This window comes from Rhinolophus sinicus, linkage group LG04 (genome assembly GCF_036562045.2).
Source record: "Rhinolophus sinicus isolate RSC01 linkage group LG04, ASM3656204v1, whole genome shotgun sequence".
Taxonomy (NCBI): Eukaryota; Metazoa; Chordata; class Mammalia; order Chiroptera; family Rhinolophidae; genus Rhinolophus; species Rhinolophus sinicus.
The window spans coordinates 99,476,071-99,501,204 of NC_133754.1; the positions used below are offsets into that span (position 1 = coordinate 99,476,071).

Below are 25,134 nucleotides of genomic sequence, written 5' to 3' on the forward strand. Positions count from 1 at the left end.
TTACATAAAATATGATACATATGTTAAGGAGCATACAGAATCTTCAGCAATCTGATTCAAATTTGGTATATTAAAGAAAACTGTAGACAAACACCATATGATCTCACTTATGTATGGACTCTAAAAAAAATCCTGAACTCATAGATACAGAATAGATTGATGGTTGCCAGAGGTGGGGTGGGGAGTGGGTGGAATGGGTGGAAGTGGTCAAAAGGTACAAACTTCCAGTTATAAGATAAATACACCCTAGAGATATAATGTACCGCAAGGTGACTATAGTTAACAATACTATATTGTATGTTTGAAAGTTGGTGAGAGAGTAGATCTTAAAAGTTGTCATCATAAGGAAAAAGTTGTATAACCGTGTGTGTGATGGGTGTTCACTAAACTCATTGTGGTAATCACTTTGCAGTACATCCATAGATCACATCACTATGTTGTACACTTAAAACTAATGTCATTTGTCAGTTATATCTCAGTAAAAAAACTAGGTGTTTTATACCCCGTTAGCTGAAAATAAGCTCTTTGAAGTAGTCATCCATATCACATCTGCTCCAGGAAGATTTTTTCCCCAGCTATCTAGCGATAGTTAGTATAAAGCACATCTTTTGCAACTTAGTAAGCTAATATTTATACATAATCGCTGGGGAATGTCATTTGTATATTTAATAAAAGACTAGTGTTATTATTTCATAAGCTTTCATTGTTTATCTACATTCTTGATGTAGATACCTTAGGCTACTTTCATAAATAGTAAGTAGAACAATACAGAATTGGAAAAGCTGGAAAGGACTTTATGTATTATTTGGTTTAACTTCCGTTTCTTGCTCATTGTTCCTAAACTTAGTCTGTCTCTTAATATTGCTGTTCCTGAATCTGACTGTATACTTGATTGAAAGGATGCGATCGGGGTGAAGAAAGACAAAATGGAACCGGTCTTTTAAATCCCCTGAGTGACCTTTATGGTTCATAGACTTTCTAGCAACCTGTCAGCTGTCGCTAAGGAAGAGCCTTCTTGACAAAGGTAGGACAGGGGATCTTCTCTCTACTCCCAAGGCGTGGGAAAATGACCAAGGTAGTGTTTAAAGAAAACACATTAGCAAGGTCCTCTCATGTACATTATAAAAAGATTTAATGTATCCAAATAATGTGTTAGAAAATGTTAGAGTATGACACGCTTTCAGTTTAGCATATAATTTGGGCTAAAAGTAGAGATTCGTTCCTTCTCTTAATTAAGAAACTTTTATTGAGCACTTACTCTGTGTCAGGTACTGTTTTAGATTCTTGGGATACATTAGTGAACCAAATAAATAAAAGCTTTTTTCCTTTGTAGACCTGACATTTTAATTGGTTTAGGTGGACAATATTTATAAACGTAACCCCAATTTTAAAGTATGGTAAAAGATGACAAGCGCTATCAAAAACAGCTCTACCCCTTTTCATTTCTCAATAAACCATAGGTTTGGGTACTCTGCAACAGATATTTTGCACATGGAGTAAGGTGGTTTTGGAAACAAATTTTCTCTCTCCATTATGAAATTCCGAGTTGCTTTACTGAGAAAACAATTAAGAACAGGGGAAGACTTTTCAAAACATTTATTGGCAGCTTTTGATTATGTAGAAAAAGCAGTTATCTTGGCACAGATGCCCAAACTAAAACCGTCTTTTATTGGAAGACAGTTTTCAGTAAGTAATCAGATGGACAGTACCAAATATTAAATCGCTTCACCCGTGAGCCCCCTTTATGTGGTTGTTTTGTAGCCACGTCGTCTTGGAAGGCCTGTAGTAGCAGAGCTCTCCTCAGAAGCAGGCCTTTCCCAGTTTTGCTGCATTGTAGTTCTTTCTGAGCGAGGGGATTGAGTAACAATGCATAGCTTAAAAAAAGAATTCAGGTGGAATCAGAGTCCTGTGTATACTCTAGTGTGCAACACTAGAATCTCAGTCGGGTGCTAGTTAAGCTGCGTGGTCTGTCTGAAATTGCTGTTGCAGGATTGGTTTTGGTCTTGCTGTGGGCATTGCGTGGCTGTCGTGGTGCCAAGGTACGCTGGCTTCCGTGAGGGCCAGGTTGCCAGGTAGCCCTTGCGGTTTTTAACACAATGTCAGCTGCCTCTCTGGAGGTCTGGTATTTTATATAGGTGACATGTTTTAGTAAACGACATCGTATGTGTGCCCTCTGGTCACTGACAGAGAGCTTCATTATCAAACATTTATTTACGCTTCTGTGCCAGATACCGTCCAGGTGTGGGGCAATACAAGCATTCCTGGTTCTGGCCGTTTATGAAAGCATCAAGTTGAGTGGGTACAAACATGAGATAATGCCCGTAAAACGCCTAGTAATTTTGAAATGTGTAAGTGTTGGCATAGTATGATATGCTATAGATATAAAATGTGTAACAAATTCTGTTCAGGGATATTTAGGAAGCTTTTTCGAAGAGGTGATGTTTGAACTATTTTTTGAAAGATGTATGAAACATACTTGGTAGAAAAGAAGGGCATCCTCAGATGCGAACAAGGATGAGGAGGTGTCCAGAGAAAGCATCGTACTGACGATGTTCTCTGGTCGGCTGATGTGCTGGAGGACAGACTACATGTTGCGGGAGCGGTACCGGCTGCTGCCGTGGGGGGTGCGCGCACGCCACGCCGTGCTGAGTGAAGTGGTAAGAGCTGTCTTAGGAAGATAAGTACAGTAGTTTCTTTTGGCTTCTAAGGATGGAGGTAGGGAAACCACGGGGAATAGGTAGTCTGAAAACAGTTTAAGGGAGAAACGCTAAGGGCTTGATTTAGGCGGGTGGAAATGAACTGTAGGGGGGCACGTTTGAGAGAGATTTGGCGAGGCAGCTACTTGAGGGGATGGATGAGAGAGAAAGGAGCGATGGGTAAATGAGCTTTTACCTTGAAAGTACTTGTCGCACATCTAGTTGGAAACACTTAATAATAGGCAGTTGTAACTGTGAGTCTGGAGTTTGGGAATGACAGGGAGGCGTGTAATGTAGTGGTTTCGGGATCCTGTGAAGTAAGACTTCTGGCTTCAAATCTCATCTCAGCTAAGTACTAGAACCTCACTGCTGCTCGCTCTTCATGGAAGTACCTCAGTTAGTTGGGGTTTAATAGTCAGTACGCTGTTTACTCCTATTGACAGTGAATATAAAAAGTGTTTCTAGAAATCTTCCTTTCAACTGTGTTGAAGATGCTCCATATATACAAGTCCTTGTAATAATTTCTCTGGAGAGAGTAATACTAAGAAGTGCTTTTGCTCTAAATAATTACATTATTAGGAGAGTGTATTTTAACTTACGGTTTTTCTTTTTTATCTTGGCTGTTTAGAAATTTCTGAGCTTAATGTTCAACTGAGATAAGTTTCCTTAGCCTATGCTTTTGGTTTAATCTCCATTTTATCTTTTATTTTTATTAATAAAAGATAAAATGGAGATCATTAAACATTGCCCCCCCCCCCCCCCCCCCCGTTTGTGAGCTTTTGAGGGAAGTTCAGTCCTAAAACAGACCAGTATGCTTTGGATTTGAGTCTTTTCTTCCAGATGACTCCTGTGGGTTTTGTAACAGATGTGGAAAATGTTCCAAGCTACCTTTTCTTATATTAAAATGTAAAAGAAAAAAAAAAGCTACGTGAAAAATTTCCCTTAATGCATTCCACACGAAGGACTATTAGTGTTTCATCAGAAAGAGCAAGCTAACTTTTATAAATAGATTTGTAAATGGATACCAGTGATAACCACAGAATACCACCATAGGCACCAGATACCATCCAAGCATGCTAATGTTTACTGCGTTATTCTCACAGCAACACTGGAAAGTAGTTGTTACCAGTTTTATTTTAAGGGGAGGAAACTGAGCCTGAGCTTACAAATGCAGCGGAAGGGCGGTAGGTGGCTGCTGGCCGAGGCAGATCTCAGGCCGGGTGGTGTTTGCTCCTAGCAAATCCCTCCGAGGAAAGGAGAGTCCTGCTGAGTGTGTGGAGGACCGTCCTGTGTCTTGGGCCCGTGTCCCGTGCACTGTCGTGCAGCATCTCTGAGTCTCAGTTCCTCACCAGGAAAATAGAGGCAGTCATAGTGCAGGGGGTGTTTTATAAAGTTTGGATGTGAAAGCCTGTTGTATCTTTTATCAATTTTTAAAAGTATCTACTTTCAAAATGTTTAATCATAAATAAGTGTTTATATAAATGTGATCATAGATTAGGGGATACGAGTCCCAAATCTCAGTTTACAGATAATCTGGATGGTTAAAAGTACAGGAACATGCAAAAATGTAAAGGTTTAAATAGCTGAAGATAGCAATAAAAAATGAGTTAAAGGAAAATTTTTTTGTAGTTGAATGGTATAAATAGTGTTTTAAGAGTTAGAGGTGTTAACAGCTCGGACTAATTGAGGACTGCATTCTAGAGACGGGAGAAGAGGATGTTAGCAGCCATGATTACTTGTGAGAGGACGCGAGGGCCTCTGCATAGGTTACTTCACTTGAGTCCTTGCCACACCCTGATTGAGAAATGAAATTTAGAGGGTTGTTTGCTCAAGATCATACAGCTAGTAAGTGGCAAAAGGAGGGTTAGAACTCGATGTCTAACTCCAAATATTTTTCTTTTTTGTCATATTTGGGTCTTGAAGAATGTAGAGCTAGGGGTGTGTGTGTGTGGCAATTAATGGTACCCCGTATTGTGAAATGTAGACTTTCAAAATAGGTAATGAGTGTATCATTTTGACTGGAGGAGAGAGTTCAATAATGTTATGATTATCATAAAGATCTTTGTATAGTAGGTGTACACTTTTATTATTTTAAACTATAATCCTTGATAGTTTGGAAGCATCTGTGTAAGATATTCAGTTTTTTCTCCAGTGATTTTAAAAAATAACTTTATTGAAGTACAACTTACACACTATAAAACTCACCCATTGTAAGTATACAGTTCAATTACTTGTAGTAAATTTGTAGAGCTGTGCAATCGAGGTTTTTAAAAGAATTTGAAAGATACTATGTCCTTGTTTTTCATAACTTTCATTGAAGTTTGCGGGGTAGATGGTATGATTGTCATTTTATAAGTGATGCTGTAATCTCCATTTATAAGCATTTCTGCTCAAGACTTTGTGGCTAGTAAGTGGCAGAACCGAGACTCGAACCCAGCACTTTAAGGAAATATTAGAATGATACCTAGGTTGAGAACAGATTATTGAGGGCTTTTTAATGTCAGACTAAGAAGTTTGGATTTCATCCCCTGGGATAAGCATTGCCAGTGTTTTGTCTGATGACCTTGTCGGCAGAGGAAAACCATTTGCAGCTGGGCAGTTTGTAAAGTGTGTTCTATGGAACCCGAGCCCCTCAAGCTGCTCTGTGTAAAAAGGGTTCCTTCCCCAGTCAAGTACATTTGGGAAGTGCTCCATTTCCTTTTGAATTGTCACAGTTCACATTATACATGCAGGCTCTGAGAAGTGCAGTAAAGAAATACGTTTACATTTTTATCCCCCCAGCATTTCCCAAATTTACTTGACTAAAGAATTCCCTTTGGGTAATATTGATCTATTGTGATGTTTTGGGAGTTTAAACTCATTTCATCAAGAAAGGAAAAGACTAACAAGTGCAGGTGAACATTTAATTAGTTAAGCTGTAGGGTGGGCTTTTCCCCCCCAGTAGGTTATTATGGGGCACTTTCATAGGTTAACAGTTGTAGGGTAACCGCTGACAGATGTAGAACTTGTGATCTTTTGGTGCTGGAAGACCCTTTGGTTTAAAGTTTGAGTGTCTCATGACCATTTAAAAACTGAAGGCTTGAAATTTCGTGTTTTGACTTCTAATTCCCTCTCTTAAAAATTGAAAGACAGTTTAGTGCAATAGAGAAATTGCTGTTATATCCCAGTTCTTTCTTTATGACTTTGGTAAGTGATCTACTCTGTCTGAATCACAGTTTGCTTCACTGTAAAATAAAAGGAATATCAACCCTGCCACAGTTTTCGTTGAGACTAAGATTAATAGCTATACAGTGATTGCTCAGTTAGTCCATAGAAATATAATAATTATAATAATAGAGATGGTAATAGACCTTTCATGGAAATACTAAACCTTACTTAAAGTTATTATGATACTGATGATAATAATGCTAATTGTATTATTATACAATTATTATTCCACAGAGATGGTAAAAAGTTTACTTCAAGTGGCTTGCAAAAACAAGGGGTAGAAGGAGCGAAAATTTCTTGATTATCTAGTCTTGGTAATTAAGGTCTCACATAACTTAATGCAATTTCAACTTAAAAGTACTCTACATGCCTTTTCCCTTTGAACATACTATATAATGTGAGTAGGACATGTGTCTGTTCTTAGTAACCATAAAAAATTAATGTCTTTATGATCTATATAGAACGGAATAATAGTATAGGTTAGTAATTTTCCTAACTACTCTTGAAGTTTCAATTCCCATTCCCCTCCTTCCAAAACTGTAACTTTCCAAAACAAGAAAATTCAAGTGTAAGTATATGTGTGGAATGTTTTTTCTTCCACACATATACTTACACTTGAATTTTCTTGTTTTTGAGATATTATTGACATAAAAAACATAAGTTTGAGGTATGTAACATGATTTGATAAATATATACATTGCAAAATGATTGTCACAGTGAGGGTAGTTAACACCTCCATGCCCTTTACACATAATTGCCATTTTTTTGTTATACAGTATTGTTAATTATTGTCACCATGCTGTACATTAGATCCCTGGAACTTATTCATCTTATAGCTGGAAGTTTGTACCCTTTGACCAACTTCTCCCGATTTCTCCCACTCCCAGCTCCTGGCAACATTGTTCTACTCTCTATTTTTTTGAGTTTGGCTTTTTTGGATTCCATGTATAAGTGAGATCATACCATATGAACTTTTTCTGTCTGATTTATTTTACTTAGCATAATTCCCCCAGGGGCTGTGGTTTTTAGTTTGATGTAGTCCCACTTGTTTATTTTTGCTTTTGTTTCTTGTGCTTTTGTTGTCATATCCAAAAAAAATTGTTGCCAAGACCTATGTGAAGGAGCTTTCCTCTTATGTTTTCTTCTAGTTTCTTCACAGTTTTGGGTGTTCGTGTAATGTTTAGTTTTGTAAAAAAAATTAACCCTTAATTATTGGCCATATTGAGCCTTCTTGCCTCTCCCGTTTGTTGTTAAGCCCAGTCAGAAGATCCTCTGTTAGGGAGCATAAGGTTTCTTCTTTCAAAGTTGTGTGTCCTGAAGGAATAGAAACCAATTTTAATACAGTGAAAATCACTACCAGAAATTTGGTAATATAGGACAAATTCTGTTTCCTAATGATAAAATGTTATTAAAAGACAGGAAGTTTATAAGATTGTTTTATTGTCCTCTGACAGCAACTTAACATTTATTTTGAAATATTTTGTAATGCTTAGATGCTTATTTCAGTGAATCTTGCTTAAAATCTAGTAAGATACTGACTATACATATTTGAATCCTGGCATGTTCAATAATAGTTTTCTTCAGACTTTGTGTAAGCTAATACAATAAAAGAGGAAATTGGATATAAATTTTTAAAAAGCATTTGAAATAAAAATGCTACATTAAAAAATAATTTGACTCTGGAATTATACTCATTTTTGAAAACCATTCTATTTTATTAGGAAAAGAGAAAGAGTAGAGGCCATAAAGGGTTTGGTGGAATAGAGGAGCTTCTCCCCTCAGGGATTTCTCTGTCGTCGTCATTAGCAGCAGCCTGAAATTGACTACATTATAGAAAAAGTCGTAAGAGAAAAGACTAGTCTCTCCCATTCAATCAACCAGATACCACAAGATTAACATTTTGGTATATTTATGCAGTCTTACATTCTATGTGTGTATATATGTAAGCACACACAGTTACCGTCCTATAAATGAACATGTGCTCCCTTTTCACTTCACATAGTAAATAGTTATGATACCATTATTTAATCTTTATTATCCTCCTCTACAACCGTTTATTATGGAAAACTTTAAACTTTGATAAAAGTGGAGCGGAGAGCATAATAATCCCCTATCATAGTTATGACATAGTTATTTAATCTTTATTATCCTCCTTCTCTGCAACCGTTTATTATGGAAAACTTTAAACTTTGATAGAAGTGGAGAGGAGAGCATAATCCCTATCACTCAGCTTGGATCAACAACGATCAACATTTAGCAGGCCTATTTTGTCCCTCCTCCTAGTTTTTGTTTTGATTTGCTAGATATTAAATAAATCCCAGCCATTAATTACGATGATTTTTAATTGTTTTGTAGTAGTTAGAATTTAGTTATTCTTACGTTGTTGTTGCATTTCACATCATTTCTAATTTTTTGTTATTAAAATAATACTTTTAATATTTGTATATAAATGAACATAATGATGACCATCTTTGCATATAAATGTTCAAATGTTTCTGATTATTTTCTTCAGCCACATCTGAAATTGTAATCACTAATTTAAAAGATATGAACTATTAAAGATAATTTTTTAGTAATTATAAAAGTAATATACTTTGTGGACATTCTGAGAAATAAGTTTTAAAATTAGAGAATAAAAATACCCTCAGATTGCTTCCCAAGGAATTCCTGTCTTAGTCTGTGTTGCTCTAACAAAATACCTCAGGCTGGGTGGCTTCCAGACAACAGAAATTCGATTGTCACAGTCTGGAGGCTGGGAAGTCCAAGGCCATGGCACTGACAGGTTTGGTGTCTGGTTGATGAGGACCGACTTTCTGCTTCATACATGGACACTTTCTTGCCGTGTCCTCACGTGGTGGAAGGGGCTTGGGATCTCTGTAGGTCTCTTAAAAGAGCACTAATCTCATGCATGTGGGCTCCACTCTCATGACCTAAGCACCTCCTAAAGGCCCCACCTCCTAATTCCGTCATCTTTGGGGGTTAGGATTTCAGTACATGAACTTTGGAGGGGGTATACAAAAATTCATATCATAGCGTCCTGCTTCCAGCTAGCAGCGTGTCTTTAGTTTACTTCTTAGTTGGGGGTGGGAGTGGTTTCAGTGGTTCTCAGAGGCTCTGCTCAGACAAGGGCAGTCCTGCTTGCAGTTTGGCTGATTTATAAAGTGTAAGGCTTTGTACTTAACTAACAGCTTAAAAACAACAGCATTCCAAGTACTTACGAAGAAGAACATCTAAAACATACTGTCCATGCCTTTATTTCTGAACTCTAGGCCCTTGCTACGTCTGCAGTTGTTTGTCCTGAACTAGGAGTTAATGTGAGACTGCTGCTCTGGTCCATACGATAGGTTGGAGAAACAGCCCTGGCTCTTCGTTGACTGATAACAAAATAAATTACCATCTCTGGGGGAAAAAACTCCAATCAACTTGAACATTGTTTAATAGATTTTTAGAGCTGAGCCAATTTTATTTGGTCCTGCCTTTTGTTGTGAACAGGAAAATAAAGTGTGACGCAGATTGAGAGTTTAAAAGTTATTTAGGAACACAGAAACTACATCGATGTTTCGTGCTTTTAAATAATTAAATACATGAATTTCCCTTCTCTTTCAGTTCCTGGAATAGATGGAGGTGCTTTAACTGATACGAGTCTCACAGATTCCTATTTCAGCAGCAGCTTTATTGGAGTCAATGGGTTTGGAAGTCCTGTAGAAACGAAGTATCCCTTGATGCAGGTATGGTTAGTATGACTTTATGTGGCGCTGACAGTGGAGTTGATTCGGGGCTGGAGGACATCGAGTCTTCCTGTGTCCCTGAGTTTGTTGATTGGGCGGTGGGATTTTAGATGACGAGGTAGGTGGGACAGAGGAAAGCCATCTCCATGTCGGATTGGAGTCAGGGGGCCTTCCAGTGCTGGGGCTGCGGTGGGATGACAGTGGAGTATGTGAGGATCGATAGAAGGGGACTAGTTGTACTCCTCACTGTGTTTTGTGGGTTTGGAATGAAGGCCTTTCGGGATAGACCATAGAGGCTGTGGAGTGTGTTAAAAAAAATGGGACACGTTTAGAGAACAGGAAATAGCCTAATTTTATAGAATCTGTAAAGTGCATGAAGGAGAATGTGCATTGGCAGAAGATACTACAGAGCATTTATTGACTTTATATAGTCACTTACATCTTCTTGGATACATATTGGAATTTATATTTTATGGGCAAGGAAACGTAGTCATTTTGTGTCTTGCCCAGGGTAATAAGTTATAAGAAGTGCAGTTCAAAATAAGTCTGTAACTTTGGTTTTAAATACCTGGCTAGTGAGTAAAATTTTTATTTGTTGTGTTATACAGAGAATTTGTAAATTTGGAATAGATAAATCCAAGCAGCAATGATTAGAGTGTCAGTAATGTGAAAGATGCATAGGAGAAGCAAAGAGGATCAGTCTTTTTTTTTAAATTAAAATTTATTGGGGTGACAATTGTTAGTAAAATTACATAGGTTTCAGGTGTACAATTCTGTATTACATCATCTATGTATCATATTGTGTGTTCACCACCCAGACTCAGTTCTCCTTCTATCACCATATAGTTGATCCAAGAGGGTCAATCTTAATTGGTTGAATATTTTTAATTCTATATTCCTTACTGATATTATGCATATATGTTTTATTTTTCAGAGAATGACTAATAGTAGCAGCTCCCCAAGCCTTCTAAATGACAGTGCCAAGCCATATGCAGGCCATGGTAAGACTTGGTCTCCTTTTCTTTATGTATATTTCTGACTCTATAAACAATATGTCCATTGTAGAAATTTTGAAAATTATGAGTAGGTATAAGGAAGAAAATAAAAATGATTTATTATTACGCAGAGATAACTATTAAGATTTGGTTCCATTTGGATTCCATAAAAATAATTAAGTATATACATACTACTTAAGATTGCGTTAAATATACTTTTAAATACCCTAAGTTTCTCAATCATAAATTGAATTCTGTTGTTTATTTTCATAATTTACTTATTTATTTTAAACAACTATACTCCAATATTTGATTACATGTATGAATCTGTGTTCATATGTTGAGTTATTTTGGTAACATTTCTTAGACATGGAATTATTGTTTCAAAGATTAGGGACATTTTTAAGGCTTTTGATACAGAATGTCTAGATATCTTTGTATGCTATTTTAAAAATAAATGTCAAGAATGGTTTTTAAAAATATGTAATAGTTGAGCGTTAATATTCTGCATTGTAAAATGTTAATCATTGTTAGTAATGGTGAGAATAAGAATTTGCATGTAGATTATAGACATTTTATGTGATAGACATTTTATGTTTATGTATCAAATCTCTATCACTATTTGGAAATTTCAGTCTGTTTCTTTTGCTGTAGAAAAATAAGCAACATTTTAATGTTGAATAAAATTGTTAGAAACTAATTTGTAGCATAATATTTTTAGCATTCCTAATGTGTTTATATGCTGACTTTTAAACTTTATCAAAGGTAGCATAAAGGATGAATAATATTAATTATTAAGTGCCTTGAGTGTATAAATTACATAAAAATATCTTATGTCTTGCTGTTTTATTAGCTTCCTCTCTTTGCATTATTATTACTGTTAATTCTAGTGGAGGACTACACTATGAAAATTCAGGCAGAAGAAGCCAGAGAAATTAAGCAGCAATCTATATGTACTGCGTTATGAAGGGTTTCAAGATAATTTAATGAGAAACATAAGGTTAAAGCTCAGAAATGAAGATAAAATATTTCAGTATACATCATGCACGCCTTTTCAGAAACTCTACTGATTTGTTACGTGAGAAACAATTTAGAGTTATACTTTTGTTTGTGACTTCTGGCCACAGAGTAATAGAACTTTGAACCTACAAAATCTTTGGATTTCATGTTTGTGTTTTAAAACTTTATCTTTTTAGTAAGAATATCAAATATCTGGTGATAAACCTAAAAATATGGAATATTCTATAGAGTAGATTGTTTTAAGGCCTTGCCTAAGTGTTAAAATTCAAGTCTGATCACTTGAAGTATGGTTGACCCCCCTCCCCTGCGTACCTTTCCTCCCCTTAATTTTTGTCAAGATTTGGTCTCTAAACAAACATTTATTGCAAGTAGACTTACTTCCTTCATAAACACATTCCTAATAACATGGTTAAGCGTCATCTTTTTTTTTCTATTTGATTTTTCTTTTAGTTTTAAGCAAACAGAAGCATCCTAATTCATATAGCTTCTGAATAAGTGTGTACTGAGCTTTAGCTGAATGAAGTATTCTCCAATTTGTGTTTCATTCACTCAGAAAATATTTGAACATCCACTGTATATGAGACACTGAGTGTAACTATTAGTGTAGTGTATGCTTCTCATCACTTTTATAAGCATTGCCAGGTTAAACATTTATTATTAAATTTGTGGGTTACCAGAGTTGTCTGTGTGGAAACTTATATAACTTACCTTCCAGATCCTCTAACATCACCTGCTTCATCCTTGTTTAATGACTTTGGTGCCCTCAACATCTCTCAGAGAAGAAAGGTAGGTGAAATTGAAACTTATGTGAAATTAAATGGAATGTAGAGGTGATATTGGTCTTTACCTTCATAATGGCTCACATTCTCTTAAGTGAGGGGAGGGCTCTTAATGGACTGTAATGTTTTTCTTGCCTTTTGTTTACCCCTTTCCTTGTATATCTCTTGTATGTAGAGTTTTATTTGATCTCTGTGCATGGAATAGAGACATTTTATGTAAAGGGATGAAATCCTTCTGCTTATTTTTGCTCCTTTTCTTTATCTTAATGTATTCTGTTTTTTAAGATAACATCTGATTTAATGTAGTTGCTGTCAAGTGACCCATTGTAGGCATGTTGATCATGTTTTATTTTCTGACTGCTTTGCTTAAATTTCAAAGATTTCTCCCCTAATTTAATCTCATTGAAAGCAAATTTAAAGTCTTCAACTTTTCATAATTGGCCCAACTGTTTACAAAGTTTAAACTCCCTTCATATTAGAAATTTATTTAATTTCACTTGGAATTGAGGTGGACAGGCCATGCATAGATTTTGTGGTATGTTACAGGGACTGATTCTATAATAAGTAGAAATTAAAACTTTATTGTAGTTTGATGCCTTTGAATCTTAATGAGCATCATATGTTAATAGTAATAATCCAGCGATATATACATTTATTTTTGGTTAGGATCAGTAGCAGTGAAAGATGTTCAGGAGGTTGTAAATCTTGGTGGAAATTACTATAAGGTTACAACTAATTCAGTTCCTAAGTAATGGGAGAAAGTCCAATAGGAAAGTATTAATTTTAGAAAACTGAAATAAGCTTATGATGCTTTTAGGAAATATTTGATCAGAAGATATTTCAAATGAATTCAAGGAGACTGGATGTTTTCAAGACAAAAAAAATTATGGGGTCAGGTATGAATTACATCAGTATCTCATGTATAATACTTAGTGTTATCCCCATTTTTGAAACAGATGAGATCAAGGAGGTAATTAATTACAAAGTGCTCTTAAGCCACTAGAATTGATAGACTAAAATGTACGGGTTTGATTTTCTAGACTTCCTTATAGGCCCTCACCAAGAGCCTTGCTTTGTATAGAATTCTCATAAGTTAGAATGTGTAGTTTCTGTCAATATGGGATAAGTGGGGTAGAGTTGGACACAAGCAGACGCATTGGCAATAGTGAGAAGTGACATTAGACAAAGCCTGTCAATATGGAAGGAAACAGTGAAGTGCTGAAAAGCAGATACAATCTAGAAATCAAGTTATCTGGAACTATTTAATATAGGAGAAAATAGAAAGCCCTTAAGTGGCCTCAGGGGTCCCTCTGGCGCCCTTTTCACATCCTTAAATTAATAATTGGTTAACTGTGATAAGTAGAATTTCTGGTGTATGAATAGAAAGTAAAGCGAAAAATCGCAAATAAATACTTAAGTATTCCTAATACGAGGGTTTGGTGGACTATTTTAAAGTTGAAACACATGATTTAGAGCTACTGACAATATTTTTGAGAAAATAGTAAAAATCCCTGGAGACTGTAGAAAGGAAGATACAGTGCCATTCTTTTAAAATTTACCTTAGTAAAGGAAAATAGTAAAAGGAAATGTTACTACAAATGTGACCTCAATATTTGGAGAGATACTGGAATATGTCCTAGTGGAAGCACATTAATATAGCGAAATGAGAACTCTGCTGTGATTTTGTGGGGGGTCTGGTTCTCTAGCTTTGTGACCTTGGCCAACATCCTAGGCTGTAATCTTCCTGTCTTAATTGATGAGCATGGCCTGTTTAGTGGCTGTGGTGTCTTTCATCTCTAAACTCGTCTGTCTGTCTAAACTGAAAGGACCTATGTGTCAGTCTCTACGTAGAAATTCGGAGTTCACATAGTATATCTTGGAAGGATACACTTTTCTTGCCATTTACATTTTAAATAATATGTGAAGATACAGAACATTTTTCCCCATAGTAGGCTGTACGATTAGGAATATATGAAGGTACAGGTTGCACATGATTTAAAATTGTTAATGGTTGAGTTGAGAAGGTTTAAAATCTTTTTGTGTTAGAAATACTCTTGACATAAGAATATTGCATGCCACACGTTGTGAATTGAAGGCATGTGGAGGCTGCCTGTTTTTATTTTGTTGTAATTTGTAATGTCTATTTAATGATGTGATTTTAGTGGAAGTTAACTCAAATTTATGTAAACATTTAATTACAATTCCATGTTGATCTAAGCAGGCTATTATGATTACTCAGTGACATTTTATTGCATAGTGATATCGGGGAATAGGTAGGACTACTATTTCATAGCTAGTTAGTAAAGCGTTTTCTAGAAATCTCAGTTGGGCCAACCCCTGGGCCAGGTATGTTGCTTTTTGCCTGTGGGTATATGAATTATTGGGATCAGATCAGTCAAGTATTTTTCCTGTAGGCAGTCGTGCTATGTAGAGAATTTAAGAAGAATGGACTGATGTTTTTCCTGCCTTTCTCAAATCTAATCGAAGAGGCAATACATGAACCTACTAGAGAACATTTACATAGCAGTATGTTAATTAATGCCAATTTAAATATCTGATTGCTAAGTAGCAGAGAAATCTCTAGATCCGGAAGAGTTGGTGGAGAAAAGATGTTTTGAGTTGCGATTGAGGAATGCGGAGAAGCAAAGGTACTTAAGCAGAAGGCACTACTTTATTACACGTAGAGACTTAGGATCTTCAGTAGATACTTACATTCTCTTCTTTCTATCGTAGATGAACTAAGAAACAATGGCTGAGGGCCTTGTATATACAGGGACTTACTGAAGTAAACTGTAGGATGTGAAAAACCATACAGAGAGGTTCATAGCCATTTGGGCTGATTTATTTTTTGTTAAATAAGTGAAACACTTCCTGCGGAGTTGTAGACTGAGAATATCTGCCTCAGGTCACAGCTAGGCTTAGTGTGTCCCACGGCCAATGTTTGTTACCTCTGGAGGGAGACACAAGTTAAGACACTGAAAGTAAATGTTTAGGAACTTCTGTAACGATTTGATAATACTGCAACATCCACATATGTGATCACTTTCCTAACAATTCATTTTTACTTTATATAAGTATAGAACCATCAAATGTAGGAAGTTGTAAAAGATCTTTCACAATTGATGTTTGAGAAGCACTGATTTTGTTCCCCTTATTTTTCACATTAGGAATACGTAATTTTATTTAGATACAAAAAGTAACCATTACTTGAAAATGTGTATAATTATTGTGGGCCAAGGATGGTGTTGGAAGAAGTTGAATTATGGCTGTATACTCTGTGGGGGAGTTAAGCACTACCCCTCCACCCCCCAAACACGGGAGATAGCGCTTGTTAAAAACAGGAGTTAATATATTAGGGATCAATACATGAGGAAACCTTAATAGCAAGATAGTTAAGGTTGAGAAGTGGTATGACAGGAAAGGACTTGAGAAACACTGTGACTCAACAAATGTGATGTAGTCCGCAGTAAAAATTTTGGTAAGAAAGGGTTTGGGAACAAAGCAACTTTATAGCGAAGTTGGATGTTCAAATACAGATTTTCGTAAATGAAGTGACTTAGTACTGTGACATCTTGCTAACTATTCTTGCTAAGATGTGAGTTTTGTGCAGAGCAACCCCAGAGTGAAACAGATCCTAGGCACAGCTTTAGAAGTTGGGTCTGGTGTTCGTGCCTTCTGCTTTTATATCTTTCTGGCCCGTTTTTGCTCTCTTTTTAGTGACCTCGTCATAATCCTATTCAACTTTCTCTCCTTCCGTTAAAGCAAGAAAGGCTCTGGTGCCTGTCATTTGCGTTGTTTTAGTTGTACTTTAGGATGGTATTTCGATTAATATGCAGCTTTACCTGGCCATTTGCATTTTATTTCTAATAGTGGGATAACAGATTTTCACTTTGGTAAATTTTTTAGGCTTTACTAACAAGTTCAATTCTTTGGGCTTTGGGGACAAAAATTTCTGAAGTATCATGTTTATTTCTTCTGTTCTTGATTTTAAAGCTCTATATTAGGATAAGGGAAATGGGATCAGAAAGCACTGACTTATCTGCTGATGGCTTCTTTGTGAGGAGATTGAGGTGGGGAAGGCCCAGTTCCTGTTTATTCTGCTTGAGGTAAAAGATCACGAGCAGTACTTGCTCCGTTAGGGCCCTCCTTCCCATTATTGTTCTCTCTTAAGAGCACTCATCCCTCTTTGTACCATCGCTATTACAAAACTGAGTATATATATATATAGAGAGAAAGTTTCCTGGTTAATTTGACATTTAAAATTTTCTCGTAGCATTTCTGTTATGTCTTCATTAGATGACTTTTATATTATTTCTATTCTAGGGAACAAAATATGGAATAACAAACTAGAGAGTCTTTATGGTAGAGTTCTTTTATGGAGAAAGCTCAAGTAAATTTGGAAAAATTAATAGGATTATTGTATAGACCATCTGGGATGCAAATCTTTCCTTAATTTTTCTAATGGGTTAGGACCATTTTGGAACTTTGAACCACTTACTGACCTCAGGAAAAATGAAGGATGAGGGGAAGATGGAGAAGATACTGAAAAATAACTGAAATTTTAATGACATTTGCAATATTGAACTTACCTTGTAAAACTGTTGTTTTGAAATTTTTTATGTATGTTGTCTTACTTAGTGAGCGCAGCAGTGTTTCTATGGAAAATTGTATTTGGAATTCCAAATGAACACACCCAGAGCCATTCGTCTTTTACTGCAGCCCACTAGACCTCCATTCACCTGGGCCCTGTGGGGATGTGGACTCGCCCAACGGGAGCTAGATGGAGGGCAGGTTTTAGATGTGGTGACATACACAGGTCCCTTATGGAAATTGTTGGAGTCCCAGTTCCTATGGGCTCCGGAGCACCCACGCATCCTGCTTACAGCTCAGAGCCTCTTGGTGAGTTTTTATTTCTCTCAAAGAGCAGACAATAGGACTAGTAATAACCCAGTAGCATTGAATAATGTAAGGTTTTAGGGTTTGGAGTTGGATGCCAGGCAGTCTGAATTGAATCTCTATTTCTTCACTGATTATCTGTGTCTTCAAGCTTAGCTACACCTTTCTGTTTCTTCATTTGCAGAAGGAGAAGACTACTTAGTATCTACCATGTAGAGTTGTTACGAAGACTAAATGAGATCCATTGCCTGTCACAGAAGTGCCTAATAAAGAGTGTTAGCTAAGCCTCTCTACCTTGTTTGCGAGTTGATAACGACTGTTAAATAAGTGTCTGTTGCTACTCATTCTGGATGAGGCTGGATTAGGATTGTTCACTGGAGAAGCACTTCTCCTGGGCTCTGAGGATGGCCGTGTTTCAGGCCCCTTTTCCCCAGCATTCATTTTTTGCCTCCTTCCTGCAGAGCCATTAGCTTCTCAAATATGTTCTTCATGGTTTGGTGAAGAATTGTCTGGGGTGTTTTGTCACGATGTAGTGGCAGACAGAAACTTGGTTTTATTTATATTGATGATGACTTTCTGTATCTGTTCCAGGTAGTATGGTAAACTTAATTCTTTTATAAATTAAATGTTTTATTATATCATTTAATCACCCCAACAATTTCTTTGAGAGAGATTATCTTCTTGATTTTATAGGTTGGGAAGTGGAAGTTTTGAGAGATAAAATAATTTACCTAGAATAATGTAGATAACATTTATTTATATTTCAGAGGAAAAAATCTCTAGGGCAATATGAGAAGGGTAAGATGACTGAGTCTTCTATAAGGTGAAAAATAGAGAGATAGTGGAGAGAGCCCACTGGTAATATGCAGAGGAGGCGATAAAACGTTGACCTTACACCTGCTTCTTTTTCCGTTTTGTGATTATCTTAGTATAAATTTCTGTAAACACAATTTTTAGGGCAAGAATACACAATTAAACTTTTGATAATAGATCAGTAAACTTGCAGAAATGCACAAATTTATATTCCTACTCATAGGTGCTGGTTTTTCTGTAGCCTTGAGAACATGTAAAAATATTCATATCTCCGTCATTTTATAGGCAAAATACCCCCTCATTGTTTAGATTGAATTACTACTGGTGCTGTTGAACTTCTCTTTTATGTTTATTGGCCATTGGTGTTTATTTCATGTCCTTTGCACATTTTCTGTTGGGCTACTGTTTTTTAATTCGCTGTAAGCTTGTTGCATATTGGAGATGAAAGCCTCATCTCAGATGTTTCATTCTCTTTCCCCATTTTGTTTTTGGTCTTGAATTTCACAAGTAATTTATGCTGTCAGGTTTGAAATGTCATACTTATTCTGATTGCCTTTTATTAAGTACATGAAAAAAGACCAAATATTAAGCTTATTTTTGTTAAAATGAGATTGTAATTCCCTATCTGATGAGTTAGTGATTTTAAATTAAAAGGACTGTCATTATGTAATTTGAATCCACTATCATTTTTATTGTTAATGATCTATAGTAATCAGCTTCCGTTAGCAAATGGGTATGTTCTCTCTCCTCTGCATTTTTCTCGTCTTTTCCTTCTCTCCTCTGCATTTTAATTGCCAGAGGTCAGTGTGACATTCTTACTATTGTTTACCTCCACTCTCAGTCTATTCTTTTCTTAAAATGCTATGCAAGTAACATGAGATTGAAACTTGTTTAAAAATATGACAGTTCCTGTAGGAAAGGACTCAACTTTGAATGATTTATTTTTATTTTCCTGCTAAATTAAGAGTACTCCAGGTTGAACTTCCAGGACTACGTTGAGATAGAGATGTGCTTTGGAGAGGACAGATTAAATTTTGTTGTGACAAAGTAGTTCAACCACGTGCTTTTTGTACTTTATTTTAATTGGTACTCTGTGTGCAGTGACCACTTGCTTTTGTTGAGTCAAGAACGGGACTTCAAAATTTATGATTGAAAGGGAATTTTGTTCTATTGATAAAAAAGATCTCATGAGAGATTTTTGTTTTGGAGGTGTTTTGTTTTAAGGTGATTTGGTGTTTGACAATTTGCCGTATTTAAACACATGTACTGAAACAGTTGCCTTTTATTTATAATATATAATGCTGTTTAATTTATAATATGTAATTAGCCATTATCTAATTTTAATTTTGGGGATTTTGAGTTAGTTCTTCACCATGGTTTAGTAAAACCATGGTGAATTTACCACTTGGATTTAGGAACTAGTAGATCATTCTGAGATTATCTCGTTGGCTTCTTTACTCTGGTCATTGTATTTACAAAGTATAGTAGCTGATACTAAGAGCTTGGCATTACTGGTGGTTCTTCCCTATTTTCCTAGGAAAGTAGGGATCAGGAAAGAACTCATAAAGATGAGCTTAGAATCCACATCCACAAACATGCTAGCTTGAGTTTTAAGCTAAATTTAACAAGAATTATGTAATTTCCCCCAACTCTGTAATTCCCAAGGTTTGCTCTTGCATTTTGGAAATGAGGAGGGGGAGCTGCTTAATGTTATTTCTTTGAATGAGGTGTCTGTAGCTGTTGTTTCTCATTGATCCTATCCCTGCTAATTAGATTCAAAGAGAGATAGATTTATTTAAGAATTTGTAGTTGGTCATTTTTGGATTAGCTAGAATAATGTTAAGATTGTAATAGGTTAAGGGATATTATAGAATGTGGAACAGATTTCTTTGAATTGAAGGTGGAATACCGTAGTTAAGAGTACAAGCTCTGGAGCCTAACCTTGTGTTAGTTGTGAGGTTATAGGCACGTTATTTTAACCTCTTCTAAGCCTCACTTTTCTCATCTGTGACGTTGGTATTAGAATAGTGTCTGTCTCACAGAATTATGAGTATAAATGCATTAATGGGTGTAAAGTGCTTGGCATAGTGCCTTGTGCTTGTCAAAGGGTGGTGGTTGAAGTGCTCTGTTGCTTATGATTCTGCAGTTTTAAAACTTACATTTATCTGTTTTGGAATGTGTGTGAGATTAGTTTCAATTGGCCACTACCTTAGTTTAAGTTCAGTTATAGCAAAGAGCATTTCTGAAGATACTGTGCTTCATTTTAAGGCCGAATTTAATCAAGGATGTAAATATAAGTAAATCAGAAGGAAACCTGTTCATAATCAGCGAATAGCATTTTAGCATGATGGTTGGTTTTGATAAGGGACTGAAATTCGTATAAAAACTTATGTGATCGTTACAGCTGATACTTTATTGTGGAAATAACTTTAATGACTTAAAAAAACACAGCTTTACTCACTTTCACTGAAGATATTTTCATAGCTTCTGCATGGTATTTTATTTTTCCACGTCTTGTATTCTGCTTCCATTCTAAAGCAGAAGAGTAACAGAAGTTGCATTTTGGCGTGCCGATTTTTTAGAAATTGAATGTGGCCTTGCTTAGCAAGGGTGTTTCACCTGATCTTGTTTTTACTGGCATAAAACTCCATTGTAGCATTGAGTTTTTAAGAACAAGTAAGGACTGCTTTGTAGGCTTTCTTACATTTATGTAGATAATATTGGGGGACTCTTCCCTCAGGATCTGACTCATGGTAGAGCTTAAAGATATGTTTATGTGTGTATGTATATCCTGCTTTGCTATAATTTATGTCAGTTTTTACTTAGCAGCATCCTCTGTTTTCATCCTCTCATCCTGTATGTCATTTGTGTATTGACTCCACAAATTATAAGGTCTTTTTTGTTTACAGATGTTTCCCTGTCCGTGAGTCTTTAGCAGTGACTGTTTTTTCTGTGCATCCCATCCAGTTATTGTCTTTATTTCAACAATGAAAATGTAAGGAACTTAATATGTTTTCATGAAAAGCCCACAGTTGCTAATGAATGGCAGGACAAAATACAACATAATCTTTGAGACTGACTTATTTTGAATTTTAAGTCTTTTACTCATGGTCCAACTGATTGGACCCCAAGCTGCAGTGATTTGTAGATCTCGATTTATTATTCTAAATTAATTAGGTGTAGGAGCCTTTAAAATGCAAGATTTTTGACACACCTAATTAACTTATAGATTAGGTACAGGTAGTGCCCTGTGTTGATTATATGGAAATTAGTGAATTTATTAGATGTTAGAAATTCAAATGGTTTTAATCAGTTGTGGTCTATTTTTTCCCAATGAGTTTAGATAGCCGTTGATGGTTAATGGAATTATAATCTTATATTTAGTCCTCATCATTACAAATATACCAAACTCTCAGGATATTGATTAATTGAAGGAAGACCATTGTCAGCCAGAAGAGGTTGTAAAAGAAATGCAGGTTTATTAAAAAAAAAAAAAAAAATACAGTAAATTCTAGGCCAGAGGTTTCTATAAGTGGACCCTCAGGAGTGGTTGGAGGTAGGTTGCTGAGTTCTTACTGCAAAAGGTAATGAATTAATATGTTTATTAAGCGTTGGCTGAGGGAGGTAATATTTCTGTATGTGTACTACTGTTTTTCAAGTATGTAAAGATGTTCTGATTAATAAAAAGCAAATCATATTGAAGTGTTATTTGTAGTAACCTTAAATCATCATTCATTGTTTCAGAGTACAAATAGTGATAGCACAGTATGTTTTTGATGTTTAAAGGGGGTTCTTAAAATTCAGGGCACTGGGGACTTTTTGTCATTGGATAACAATTTGATTTCTCTAGTTTATTACTAGTAATTAGATTTTTATATGTAATTGTGTAATGTAAATTGTGATGTGTAAATTATGGTTGGAAATGTGAAGCATTATAGAGAAGTTGCTGTTTTTCAATTTTATCAAAAGAATTGTGCACTGAACATTGGTCTGTTGGTAACTTTAATGACATTTTCTATACAAGCAGTGGTATTTATAGATTTTTTTTTTTTTTCTAGACTGAACTTTTTAGGGAAAGAGAGCTTATCATTGTTTCACTAGGAAGGGCAAAGAGCCTTATGCTGAAATGTTGGATGAATGGATGAATGAAAAAATATTTGTGTGTGGAACTAAAAGAGTTCTAAAAATGAACTTTTACTGTTTGTTCTTTGACATAGTCTAGAGACTTAGGTCATTTGTTAGGAATGAGAGTGAATTTCCCTTAGTCCTAAACCCTTGGAATGAGCTTTTATGGATTAGGGTAAAGATTTCTGAAGAGCCAGGGTTTTGGGGGTTAGGAGTACTCTTCTTGAAGGCTCTAAGGATCGCGGTCAAGCTAGGAGTTGACTGTTGAACCCTGTTCCTTTTTATCTTGGCTGGTGATCCCAACTTCTGTTTGTGCCGTACTTGTTTCTTCCCCAGGTCTTTCCTCTGACATTCTCTAGAACTTGACCCCTCGAAGTGTGGGCACGAGACCAGTAGCACTAGCTGCCTGGGAGCTGGTTGGAGACACAGAACTGCAGGCTTCACTGGAGGCCTGCTGAATTAGAGTCTTCATTTTAACAAGATCCCCAGACGTTTCGTGTGTTCACTACCGTTTGAGAAGTGCTAATCCAGAATATAGTATCAGACTTTGTCTTATCCTTAAAAACTTTTGTTCCAGCCCTAAGTTGTTTTTTTAAATGCCCAATAAAAAGGGTAGAACTACTTTCAGCTACTGTCTTATTATGCTATTTATTTAGGTTTTGTGAAAACTGATAAAAATCAGTCACTTTTGTAGTGAGTCTTGAGACTTAAAGTAAATATTGTCTACATTAGAGAGAGAGAAAAAAAATAGCCAGTGACAGGCTCTGCTGGATATATTACCACAGTAACAAAAAGATTGGGAATTTTGATGTCCAATATTGACTTACTAGGAGGTGGAGCAGAAAAGCTGGTGTTTACCAACAGGACATGGCATTTAAAATGCTGCCATTCCATAATGACCAGCAGGCTGGCCTGGCAAGGCTATGAAGAATGGCGGGTCAACTAGGGGACTTCCTTTTTTTGTTTTTGACCATCACATTCTCAGGATTGGCGTAGGAAAGACTCACTGGAAGCTAAGGGAAAGGGAAGAGGAGTGGTTGCTTTTGTTGACTCTGGAAGAGGGGTTTGAATCTCATAGAACTCAGAAAACTTTAGAGGAACAACTTCAGGGGTAAACAGACATTTCCCATAAAACTTTGTTTGCTCCTTGTAATTTCTCATCTTCCATTTGACTTCTCCATTGCCCTTAGCCCCTACTTTCAGATAATCCCCAGTAGTTGTTTTTAACCCAGCACATCTTCCGCCAGCCAGGCCTTAGCTCTGTCCAGTTGAGTACGCATTTTTCACCTAAGCAGTGATTCTCAAATGGGGGCAGTTTTTTCGTACTCCCAGAGAACATTGAAGATATTTTGGTTCTCACAGCTGGGGCTGTGGTACAGCTGGGGCTGTGGTACTGCTGGCGTAGTGGATAGAGGTCAGGATGCAGCTGGACATCTTATAGGGCACAGGACGCCCCCACAGCAAAGAGTTATCCAGTCTGTATCACTGAGGTTGAGAACCTCTAACATGGATCACTGCCAGGGTCCACTAGTTTGTCTACCTGTTTCCAATTTAGTTCTCATTCCTAGGTTTTCAAGAGTTCCCCAGTGCCCATGAAATGAAGTCCAAACTCCTTGCCTTAGGATATAAAACAGTTCATTTAAAAAATGTTTTATTGCTTTCATGCCTCATCTTTTGCTTTTAAGGTTGGCCCTCTACTAGTGGCGTACTTGTGGTTTCCCCTTAATACCACGTGCCTGTTTGCCTCTGTGTACACATTTTTCCTAGACTACGATACATGTCTGTCTGTCTGTATCTCTGTATCTATCTATCCATTCACCCATCCATCCACCCACACTTACTCCTCCTTTAAACTGCTCAGGCATCCACCGTCTCTGTAAAACCTTCTCTGTCTCTGCCCTTGATTGGTACCTTGATTATTTATGCATTTATTATATCACAGTGAGTATGTTCTGTTTGCATGACTTTGTTACCTACACATTAGCTCCTCTTTTTGAGGGAAAGTTGTGTGTTTTATTCATCATTGTATTCCAAGTACTTAGAATAGTTCCTGATACAAAAATAGGCTCTCAGATGGTTAGTTAAAAATATATTTTTTCTGGGCGGCCAGTTAGCTCCGTTGGTTAGAGTGATGCTTGTAACACCAGGGTTGCTGGTTCGATCCCCACGTGGGCCACTGTGAGCTGCGCCCTCCACAACTATATTGAAACAGCTACTTGACTTGGAGCTGATGGGTCCTGGAAAAACACACTTAAATAAATAAAAGTTAAAAAAAAATACAATTTTTCTTTAAGGGATAAATAGTAGTCCAAATAATTTGGAAATTAGTTTACAGATGAGATTTTGCTATACTTTACTTTCTGTGCAATGAGACTTCTTTACTTAGTCTTTTTGCCTCACTATCATGATTTCTGTTGCTGCCTTTTTTTTTTCAGATGCCATTTTGTCTTCTGTTGTTTATAATGGTATTTTTCATGGTATTGGTACCTTAGGTCTTAATGTGCAGTACCGCACAGAAGGTTTTACTTTTGAATTAGACTTTACTCTCTGGCTGTGTATTAAAGAAACGTAAATCTGTAATGGCACATGTTTGGGGGTCTCTTCTTACCTAAAAGGAAAAGGCTTAGGCTAATTACAGGTTTGGGCGTGGGGGTGGGGGTGGGGGTGGGGTTGGGGTTGGGGTTGAGGTTGGGGGTGGGGTGGAGGGAGAGGAGTGATGAATTCCTCTTTGGAAAAACAAAAAAAAACATGAGAGCTCTTGGGGAGGGAGAATGATACATTGGATTGATTTAAAACCTTTTTTTCTATGTTGCTTAATGCACTACTCTAAGCAAATGCACTAATTGTAATAACTGGGTCAAAAGCAGTTAGAATT

At 36.4% G+C, this 25,134-nt stretch overlaps 1 protein-coding gene across 6 annotated transcripts in view; it reads left to right on the plus strand.

Moving 5' to 3' along the window:
* PAN3 (poly(A) specific ribonuclease subunit PAN3) overlaps positions 1-25,134 on the plus strand; it is a 134,333-nt gene that overhangs the window by 15,063 nt on the left and 94,136 nt on the right. For all 6 annotated transcript variants that reach the window (XM_019736452.2, XM_019736448.2, XM_019736453.2 and 3 more), the window contains exons 2-4: positions 9,510-9,631; positions 10,566-10,632; positions 12,362-12,432. In XM_019736452.2, the coding sequence (XP_019592011.2) occupies positions 9,510-9,631; positions 10,566-10,632; positions 12,362-12,432 (260 nt within the window). The remainder of the gene's footprint in view (positions 1-9,509; positions 9,632-10,565; positions 10,633-12,361; positions 12,433-25,134) is intronic.